The 10,929-nt window shown below is 28.8% G+C and overlaps 1 protein-coding gene across 1 annotated transcript; it reads left to right on the top strand.

The window, feature by feature from the left end:
- The first annotated feature begins 2,195 nt into the window (after positions 1 to 2,195).
- LOC107422206 (phenylacetaldehyde reductase) lies at positions 2,196 to 5,078 on the top strand. The gene is made up of 6 exons (XM_016031627.4): positions 2,196 to 2,382; positions 2,700 to 2,869; positions 3,293 to 3,484; positions 3,918 to 4,080; positions 4,419 to 4,608; positions 4,773 to 5,078. Exons 1-6 carry the CDS (start codon positions 2,265 to 2,267, stop codon positions 4,915 to 4,917), a joined length of 978 nt encoding a protein of 325 aa, XP_015887113.3. The 5' UTR covers positions 2,196 to 2,264; the 3' UTR covers positions 4,918 to 5,078.
- The last annotated feature ends 5,851 nt before the right edge of the window (positions 5,079 to 10,929 follow it).

Genomic DNA, 10,929 nt, shown 5'->3' with positions numbered 1-10,929 from the left:
TAGTATAGACTTGGCTATTAACAAAGATCATAAATAAATAATAATAAATAAATAAATCCTCGTATTAAAGATTCAATATTTTTTTGTTAGCTACTGATTAAAAATTATATTTTTAAAAAAGACTTTCTGTTTTGAAAAAATCAACTAATGATAATTTATTGCTAATATGGTTGGCGCTTTTTTTTTTTGGCTAAAAGTTAGTATGGTAGACTTTTGACGTATCTCATTCCAACCACCCACAAAAGTTAGTATGGTAGACTTTTGACGTATCTCATTCCAACCACCCACAACAGTCATTTTCGTTTTTCGTTTGAATAAATTTATAAATAATATGAAATAACTTACATTAAAATTATTAATTTTAAATACTTTTTATTTTTTATTAATTACTAATTGAAAATTATACAATACAGCAACCTTTTTTATTTTTTAATAAATAAAAAAATATCTTATAATAGTATTATCAGATCATAGTTTTATATCATGTAATATTGCAATATAAAATCATCTAAATCAATAACGGTGTTTCAAAATTCAAACCTCAATTTTCAAATTAATAAATATAAAATCTGAATGTGTGTTTTTTTTTTTTTTTTTTTTTGGGTTAAACTACCATCTTTTCGATTAAAAAATCAAATGATTACAATTTTTATAATTTCGATTAAAAAGTCAACTGATTACAATTTTTATAATTTTATTATTATTGTGGCAGACTTACAAAATAAGATCAACGGTGTCACATCTCATTGTCACTGCAATTGTCATTTTCGATACGATTGGACTTTTTTTTTTTTTTTTTATCATTACAACACATTTAATTCTAAAGAAGAGGGGATGTGTGATGAGGAAAAGCCTTTATAAAAATTCTCTGAGGGATATATCGATTGAATAACGTCGTTGACTTGTGCAACAAAATGGGTATTCAAATGTAAATTTTGAAATTGGAACACCTAAATTATATTTTAATATTACTTACACAACACGAAGCATGTAATTATTGCCAATTGAAACCTAAATTATATTTTAATATTACTTACACAACACGAAGCATGTAATTATTGCCAATTGAAAAATAAAATTGGATTTTAATATTAAATACACAACACGAAACATTTAATTATTGCCAATTGAAAAATAAAATTGGATTTTAATATTAATTACACAACACGAAGCATTTAATTATTGCCAATTGAAAAATAAAATTGGATTTTAATATTTCATACACAACACGAAGCATTTAATTATTGCCAATTGAAAAATAAAATTGGATCAAAATATAATAAATTCAAATTGAGTGATTTAAATTATGATCATATTTTAAGTTTGAAGATCTGACTTTAAAACTTAAATGAAAATATCAAGCAATTTTATAATTTTTACTATAGAATATTGAATATTGATAAGTGAGATTTAGAGCTCGCTTATCCAACTTTCTATAGTTTAATTGTTTGTTGAAAACTCATATTTTATAGTTATTTTGATAGGTTTTGTGAATTTGTGTAGTGGTTTCTAAGAAGAATTTAAGGGGCAATATTTGCCCAAGTGTGCTACATGCTCTTAATTTTGCTGAAGAAAATCTATCACTTAGCCCAAAAAAAAAAAAAAGTATAATGTTTCCGAATATACTACAACAAATGATTTTTTTAGACAAAATAATTCAATAAATAATTGAAAAGCTAATACATATATAGATATATATAAAATTTCAAATAAGATTTTTTTTGTTTTATTAAATTAAAATTTATCTTTGATAATTATTATATCACATTAAATATTAAAATTTAAAAATTTAAAAATAGTTAAATATGAATTTAATGATGTAGACTAATTTTATTTAATAAAAATGAACCTATACAAATGTGATAAGTAATAAACATAATTTTAAATCTCAACTCTTAATCTAAATCAAAGACTATAAATGAAAACATCATATTTATTTAATGTAAATCAAAAACTATAAATGAAAACATCATATTTATTCTTATATTAAAAACCTATTTAATCTAGTTATATATATATATATATACACACATATAAGTTCTAGCTTTTCAAATTTCTTTCTTTTTTTTTCTTTTTTTTTTTTTTTCTGAAGATAAGGTTTTATAATTTAAAATTTAGCTTGTCGTGTTATTATTTGTCCCTGCCTCCGCTTGTGGGGTCCGGGGTACTGTTATATATGACTTTTTCCTCAAAAATGCTAGCTTTTAAGTGGAAAGCACAACTTTAAACAAAAAGCCAGAGCAGATCGAGAAAAGAAACAAATTATGAGTGGAGAAAAAAAGGTCGTGTGTGTAACGGGAGCTTCGGGTTACATAGCATCATGGCTTGTGAAGCTTTTACTAGAACGTGGATTCATTGTCAAAGCCTCTGTTCGTAACCCAGGTTATTAGTATCATTTTGTTCATCTTTTATATAATTCAATTCAATAAACACTACTTTTTATAAATGATTTTCACTTCAAAAATTCTGGTTTTTGATTGTTGTTTCACTTAAAAGGGCAAAAAAAAAAAAAATTAACTAGAATCTCTAAAATTCAGGTAACGTTTTTCTTCTTCTCTTACATGTTATCATATTAACACACAAACACACAAATAAAATAAAATAAGAAAATAAGAAAAATAAATAAATCCCACCATATGTGTTAATGAAGGACTAATTCTGAATTGGGGTTTTAGTTATTTTTATGAATTATGTCACAGATGATCCAAAGAAAACAGAACACTTGCTCTCACTTGAGGGAGCTAAGGAAAGACTTCATTTGTTGAGGGCAGATTTATTGGAAGAAGGTTCTTTCGATGCTTTAGTTGAGGGATGCGAAGGTGTTTTTCATACTGCAGCCCCTGCAATGCTTTCAACCAACGATCCACAGGTTGTTGATAGCTCTACTATTAATACATTGTTGAATTTTTCGATACATATGGATAATTCCAATTTGAAAATGGTCAACTTTCTAACAGGTTTTCTTGCTGAATTACTTTTTATTTTTTTAACATGTATAGTCATACTACAATGGGAGACATCTTTAATTTATGGTGGATATCTAATCTTCGATTGCACGTAATTTATAAATTATAGTTACTAAAATAGCATGCAATTGAATAATAGGTGTCCACAGTAAGCTTACGACTTATTATAGCAAAATTTTATATATAGAAAGTGAGAGAGACAGTGTTCTGTAAATTTTTTTATACAAAGAGACAGTGTTCTGTAAATTCTTTCAGTGACCTAAATCTAATCATATAACTTTTCAGTTAAAAACTTGAATGGATCTTTTCTTTTCCCTGCATTTCAGGCAGAAATAATTGAACCTACAGTGAAGGGAACGCTAAATGTTCTCAGATCATGTGTAAAAGTTCCTTCTGTAAAGAGAGTGGTTATAACATCTTCCATGGCTTCAGTTTTCGACAACAGAAAACCTCTGAATTCCGATGAGGTAGTAGATGAGACATGGTTTTCAGATCCTGTATATTGTAAGGAAAAGAAGGTTTGTATTAATTAATGTGTGTTTTAAGGTTCTAATTATTTTTTTTGTAATATCTTAGTTCAAAAGCTTTTCCAACATCCTAATTATCACGATGATATTACAAGAAAATGAGATGGGGTATAAACCCCCTGCCATAATCATTTATTGGGTTGACAAACTTTCATTCAGTGTTTTGCTTGAATATTTTGCCAAGTATGATTTGCTTTTCAATTTGCAATAGTTAGATGCTTTTATATATACAACAGCATTAAATAAGCCAAAAAAAAAAAAAAAAAAGGTTCAGTTTGTCTTTTCATCATCATCATACATCGTGGTATATGTTGTAACATATGTTGAACATTATTGATTTTATTTAGTCTTCGCTATTTGAAATTAGAGAGACAATATGCATAAACTTCTCAATATATTAATTTTCTCTTATTTTTCTTTCTAGAATTGGTATGTGCTTTCAAAAATTTTAGCTGAAAAGGCCGCTTGGAAATTCGCAAAAGAAAATGGTATTGACTTGGTGACCATACATCCAGGGATAGTGATTGGTCCTCTTTTACAGCCAACTCTTAATCTCTCGTTAGCGATAGTTCTGAATCTCATTAAGGGTATGGTTCAGCAACTATGTTCTCTCTTCTTTATTCTTCTTTTTTGGTTATTTTATTTTGGAATAGTTAATGCAAATTTGAAAGAAATTAAAACCAAATTAGTTGGCGCATGTTAAACGTTTTTTTTTTTTTTTCCACCGCATTCAAAAATGATTTTCTGTTAAGTTGCAGATTAAAAGACCCGAAAAACATGATGCCAACTTCCCATTATAGATATAACGTCAACAAGAAGCTCATTTTCCATCCTAGTTTTTATTATTATTGTTGTTATTATCAGTATTATTTAGAAACTACTTGGGATTAAAATAGATGAGATTTGATTTTCCTTTTGTTTGCAGATGGAGGTAAAACATCTCCCCTTTCAGTTTTTAGCACCGCTGATGTTCGAGATGTTGCATTCACACATATTCAAGCATTCGAGGTTCCTTCTGCTAGTGGAAGATATTGTGTAGTAGGACACGTTCTGCACAATTATGAGGCCTTGAAGATTTTAAAAGAGCTCTACCCTGCTTTAAGCATTCCTGAAGAGTAAGTTTTCATTAATAAGTACTAAATAAAAATGAAAAATAACAAAATTCCATAATTTCTGTGGTGCCTTTTGCACACACGCAAACATAGTTAGTTGATGCTTTGAGTTTTGCTTCCTCACAGTGTGATGTGAGTAAGGTTTTGTGTTTGCTTATGACTTTCAGGTGTGAAGATGAGAAGGCCTTGTTTCCAAAACCCCAAATGTCAAAAGAGAAAGCAAAAAGTTTGGGTGTTAACTTCACTCCTTTGGAAGTGAGTTTTAGGGACGCTGTGGAAAGCCTAAAGGAGAAGGGTTTTATTGACATTTAGATAATTATCTCATTGAAAAAGATCTTATAAGGAATGATAATTATAGATAAGCCACAAATATCTACCCTTTTCCTCGTTATCTTGAACCTTACGTTATTAAGTTAACTACATATGCAAGTTTATCTACCTAAAGAAAAAATAAATAAAGCTACATATGCAAGTTCTGATTATCTGCTATTTATGTTTGAATTAGGGGTTTTATTATTATTTATTTATTTTTTTCCTTCTTCTTAACATACGTGTGGGAGTACTTAAATCTAGATTATTAACTACAGGAAACAAAGAAAATAAATGGATTTGTCACTTAACTGCTCTTAGAAACAAATTCAAGTAATAGTAATTGAAAGACGATAAATTCGTGCATTGTCTTCAATAAAAAGAACCAAATTTTGGACTAACCAAAGATAATCAGTTTGTTTCTAACAAAACAAAAATCTTTAATTGGTTTAGCAAAGTCAAATCACAAAAATAAAAAATAAAAAAACTAAAATAAAAAAAAAGCCTATAATCGCTAGGGTTTGGTTGAATAAAATGTATGATGATTCACCTGCGAATACTTTTAATGGTTACAGCCTTTTAGGATAAATGGTGATTTAGCATAGTATTAAAGCCAAAAAAATAAAAAAAATCCTTTAAGGTTTTAGCTTCATCCACAAATCTTGATAATTCCACCAAAAAAAAAAATTATAAAAAAAATAACCTGTAAAAGATCCAAATGGTAATCATGCTCAGCTTTTGAGAAATGGTAATCATACCTACTCACTTCACAATTGGCCAAAAAAAAAAAAATTTTAAACTAAAAAGAAAAGGTCAAGTATTTGAAAGAAATCCTAATTATGCTCACTTATTTCATAATTGGGATGGACTTGCACAAATATGTTACTTTGCAACATATTATATTTGTATTTATTTATTTATATTTTTGGTTGGTCAATAAAAAAAATATTTAAGAAGTGTTTCTGAGATTGCTAATCTCGTGTATATTATGTAAAATCAAGCATCAATGAACTAATAATTACAAATTAAATAAATAGTTAATGGTGAGGTTTTCTTTAATGCGCACGTATATATACAGCGCAATAATGCAGGACCATGGCATGGTTCTTGTCTCATATCTACTGCTGCTTCTTTCTTCTTCTTTATTTAACAACAAGCTCTTATAACTTCAATATAGAGTCACTACTCAATATTTCTTCATCTTAACTCTAAATTTGTCTTAAATTTCTTCTATCTTGCTTGTTTGCTCACCTTTTTTTTTAGTTACTAAGCACATTGCTTAGGCTTATACACAGCCTAAGCTTGTCCATTGGAATGACTTTTGTCAACATGTCCACTGGATTTTCTGCACCTACAATCTTCTTCAAATTAACTTCACCTTTATCAATTATTTCCATGATAAAGTGATACCTTTTCTCAATACGCTTTGTCTGGTTTGAAAAGCTTGATTCTTTGCTAAGAAGATTGCAATTCGGTTATCACAATTGACAATAATATGGCTTTAAAGTACTCAAAGTTCATTGACAAATTCCCTTCAACCATCTCTAGTAGCTTCAATTGTAGCAATAGACTCTGCTCTAATGCTCGAGAAGGCAACAATAAGGTTGTAATGAATCTCTCCAACTAATCATATTCTCTCAAATTAAGAAACTACAACGTGTCAAATATTTTCTCTAACCTCTACCACCGCCAATCTCAGCATCTACAAATGCAATATGAAAATCACCATTTCTTTTACCTCTTTCATATAAGAGTCCAACATTCATGAATTCTCTCAAATATCTTAAAATCCATTAGTCTTTCCCAATGTGGTTTTCCACAATTATTCATATCCTAACCACAATAACTACATGAGCAACGTCAAGTCTTGTGCAAGCCATTAGATACTTGATGCATCCAATGGCACTAGCAAATGATGTCTTAGCCATGCTCTCCCTTTATTGTTGATTTTTAGGACACTAATCAATTGTAAATTTGAAGTGAGCTGCAAAGGGATTAATTACAAGATTTGCAGCTCCCTTGTTGAATTTCTCCAAGACCTTCTACACACACTTCCTTTTAAAAATAAAATCTCATGTTTCTCTCTATTTCAAAGTATATAAATCCCCAATATCTTCATAGCTTCGCAAGGTCATTTATTTCAATTCCAGACTTACCTACCTTTTAAACTTGTCAATCTCATATTTATGTTTTGAAGCAAGTAACATATCATCAATATAAACCAAAAGATATATATATATATATATAGGCATTCACCATTTGATAATTTCTTGTGATAAACACAACTTTCAAACAATGCTTTTTAAAGCCAATCACAAACATGAAATTATCAAACCCCTTATGCCATTACCGAGGGGATTGTTTCAATCCATTAAGAGATTTTCATAGTACATAAACTTGAGTTCCTTGAACTTCACTTTAATAGGCTTTGGGTTGCCCCATGAATATCTTGTCATTAAGATCTCCATGTAAGAAAGACATCTTGATATCAAGCTGATGTAACTCAGTGTCTTTTTGAACTACAAGCAGCAATAAGATCTAAATAAAAGTATGCCTAATAACCAAAAAGAAGATTTCTTTAAAATCAACACCCCCTCTTTCTACATCTTCAAATTGTTTGATTTCAAAGCTTCTGTATATGTTTTTGTATTATTTGAACCAATATATTTTGCCTCTAAAGCATATACAATACAATCTACAAAACCATATTGAACATGTGCCTTTATTTGTCTCATTTCTCTATCTTTAACCATACTTTAACCCTGAAGGTTTTAACTTTCATTGACCTCATCTAGATGATCTTTTCTCTTTGTAAGTTGTTCTAGAACCCCTCTATGTATCTTGATGGTACTCATCTTAAGTCATATGTTCACATGGATAATCAGGTAACTCAACTTCAAAGTCATATATCTCATTGCCAGCTTCACTACCTTCTAAAAATTCCTTGTTCCTTACCAAACCATTCATTTTAGACGCTTTGAATATACATCCCTACTGATCACACACTTTTTGATTACTAAGTTCCAAAATCTATAGCCTTTGACACCATCTAAATATCTGAAGAAGATATACCTCATAGATTTTGGATGTAACTTGCCTTCATTAATATGAACAAATGAAATGCAACCAAAAACTTTAAGATTGCTAAAATATGGTACATGTTTGGATCACATCTCAATGGGAATCTTGAATCAAATTGCAACAGATGAACATCTATTAATCAAGTGCAAAACAAAGAATAGCTTCTTCTCATAATTGAATCAGAAGTTTAGAGTTAGATAGCATGCTACCTCACCTTCTCCATAATGGTCTTATTCATACTCTTTGCTAAGCAATAATGATGAGGTGCATCCTTACGGTTCAATGTCTAACAATACCATGCTTATTGCAATGAGAATTGAACAACTCATTGCAATACTTGAGTCCATTGTCTATTGTCCATGGAGCCTTTTAATATTCTTTTCTATCTAACTTTCAATCATTATCTTCCATTCTTTGAAATTTTGGAAGGTCTCATCATAGGTCATCATATAAACCCCAACTTTCCTTGGATAGTCATAAACAAGAATTATAAAGTACCTATAACAATCAAAAGAATGAGTTTTACCTGATTCCCCTAAATCTGAATGAATATAATCCAAGGTTCCTTTAGTCATAACCATCAAAAGAATGAGTTTTACCCGGTTCCCCTAAATTTGAATGAATATAATCCAAGGTTCCTTTAGTCCTATGAATTGCTACATTAAACTTTACCCTAAATTGCTTTCCATGTATGCAATGCTCACAAAAGTCAAGTTTCTTAGCTTTATATCTACACAAAAGCCCTTGTTTACTAAGCTCAATTAGTCCCTTCTCAGTACTATGGCCTAGACTTCTATGCAAAAGAATAATTTCACTTAGATTTTTAGTAATAGAAATTAAAACTTTCCTAAAAAGGCATTTCCATCAAGCACATACAAACCATTGAATGTTGATGCTCTTATAACTTTTCGGCTTTTTATTAATACCCATTATCATCCAACATTTTAAGAGAGACTAAATTCCTCTTTAATCCAAGGATATATCTAACATTAGTTAAAGTTCTAACAATTCTGTCATGCAACTTTAATTTTACCTTGCTAATACTAGCTACTTTACAAACAACATTGTTGCCCATGAGTACTTTCCATCTTTTAAGCTCTCTGAATGTATTAAATTAACTCCTATTTTGACTCATATGGAAGGAGCTACCTGACTCTAGAATCCATTCATCGCTATCATTATTGATAGATACAAACAGTACATCAACAATTTCATAACCCTCTGAAACAATACCAACATCAACATCATCGGATTGTTTCTCCTCCTTCTTATAATTTGTCCCTCCTTATGGCGATAACATCTAATTTTGCTTCTAGATTTCGATCTTCCTTGCCTACTTTGGCCAACTTTTCTATTAGATCTCTCCTTGGACCTACATACGATAGTAAGACCTTAACCATCACCATATTTGTCACTTATTTTTCTTTCAATATCTTTAGCAGTGATTCCTTTAATTACAAAATTTGCCTATCATATTTCAATGTATCTACAAAGTGTTGATTCCCTTTAGGTAAAGGGTTTAACAATATCAAAATTTGATCCGAGTCAAATATTGTAACTTGAACACTTTCTAAATCTTGAATTAATTTTCTAAATTCATCAAGATTATCATTTAGAGGCTTACCTTCTATCATTTTAAATCCAAAGATAACGCTACTACAAATAGATGCAATTTAGGATAGCTTTTGACATGTTCAATTCTTTTAGCTTCTTCCATACACCAACTATTCTAGTTTCCTTTACCACTTCATGCAAGACTAGTTTGTTGCCAAGGTAAAGTATTAATGAACTATAAGCCTTATCTAGCAATTTTTTCTTCTCTTAATTTTTCATTGTTTTTGGAAGCTTATTTTCTCCATCTGATGCTGTTGCTAAGTCATCCTTTACCAACATAGAAATAGTTTTTTCAATTTTAAATTACTTTTTTATTAAATTCAAGAACTTGAATTTTTTTTTAATATTTCAAACCATTAAACGATGCTTCTTTCATCAAAAGCATTGCCTATTTACCATATATATATTTATATATATATATATATATATATATATATATTTTTTTTTTTGTAATATTTCGCAATCCTAAGTAACTGTTATGTTTGCAATTTTAAATTACTTGTTTGTTAAATTCAAGAACTCTATTTTTTTTTTAATATTTCAAAACATTAGGCGGCGCTTTTGATGGTAAAAGTGTTGCTTATGTATCTTATTTTTAAAAAAAAAATTGTTTAACGTTATATTTCATTCATATGTACATAAAAATATATAGATAGATAGATAAATTCGAGAATAAGTGGTTAATAAATTGGCATGATACATACGATACAGAAATTAGGATTTGAGATATCTGAGGATACCTGGCTTTGATAACTAAGCTAATAATTATTCTTCAATGACATATTCTATAAACTAATGATATATCAATTATTTATCCTTGTAAAAATATTTTTTTAAACAAAAATTATTCTTAAGAGATTTCTTCTTAATACTTGTGTCAATAAAGACTTGAAAATTTATTTGAAAAACTTTTTTATGTTAAAAAAGTGTTTGGCGATGCTTTTTCAAAAAAAACGTCATCTTTTTTAACAGTTAGCTATACTTTGTCAAAAAGTGTCGTCTATTTTAACGTTTATTGACACTTGTAGAAAAAGTATACCTGTCCTAACATTTAGCAATGCTTTGAAAAGCATCGCCTATTCTAGTATCTAGTGACGCTTTTTAGAAAAATCATTGCTTATTTGCATATTTAGCATCTTTTTCTTTTTTTTTCTAATTTCAAAGTTACTATTAGTCTTGTCAAATTAGGATTGTTTAATGGTTAAATTCATGCAAAATAATTTAAAATTAGCAATCCAAAGTAAGATAATTAATCTATTCATTTAATTTATTTGTGATTCAATTTAAAATTAATTAATTTTTAAATTATTAAAAGTTTGA

The sequence above is a fragment of the Ziziphus jujuba genome, chromosome 3 (genome assembly GCF_031755915.1).
Source record: "Ziziphus jujuba cultivar Dongzao chromosome 3, ASM3175591v1".
Lineage (NCBI taxonomy): Eukaryota > Viridiplantae > Streptophyta > Magnoliopsida > Rosales > Rhamnaceae > Ziziphus > Ziziphus jujuba.
The sequence above is the reverse complement of the archived record's forward strand: the minus strand, read 5'-3'. Positions and strand labels throughout refer to the sequence as shown.

Bases quoted from the DNA above. Each gene is read 5' to 3' on its own strand.
- LOC107422206 (XM_016031627.4), top strand. From the start codon at position 2,265: ATGAGTGGAGAAAAAAAGGTCGTGTGTGTAACGGGAGCTTCGGGTTAC. The intron at 2,383-2,699 runs GTTATTAGTATC...ATTATGTCACAG, and splicing joins AGCCTCTGTTCGTAACCCAG to ATGATCCAAAGAAAACAGAA. The intron at 2,870-3,292 runs GTTGTTGATAGC...CCTGCATTTCAG, and splicing joins TTTCAACCAACGATCCACAG to GCAGAAATAATTGAACCTAC.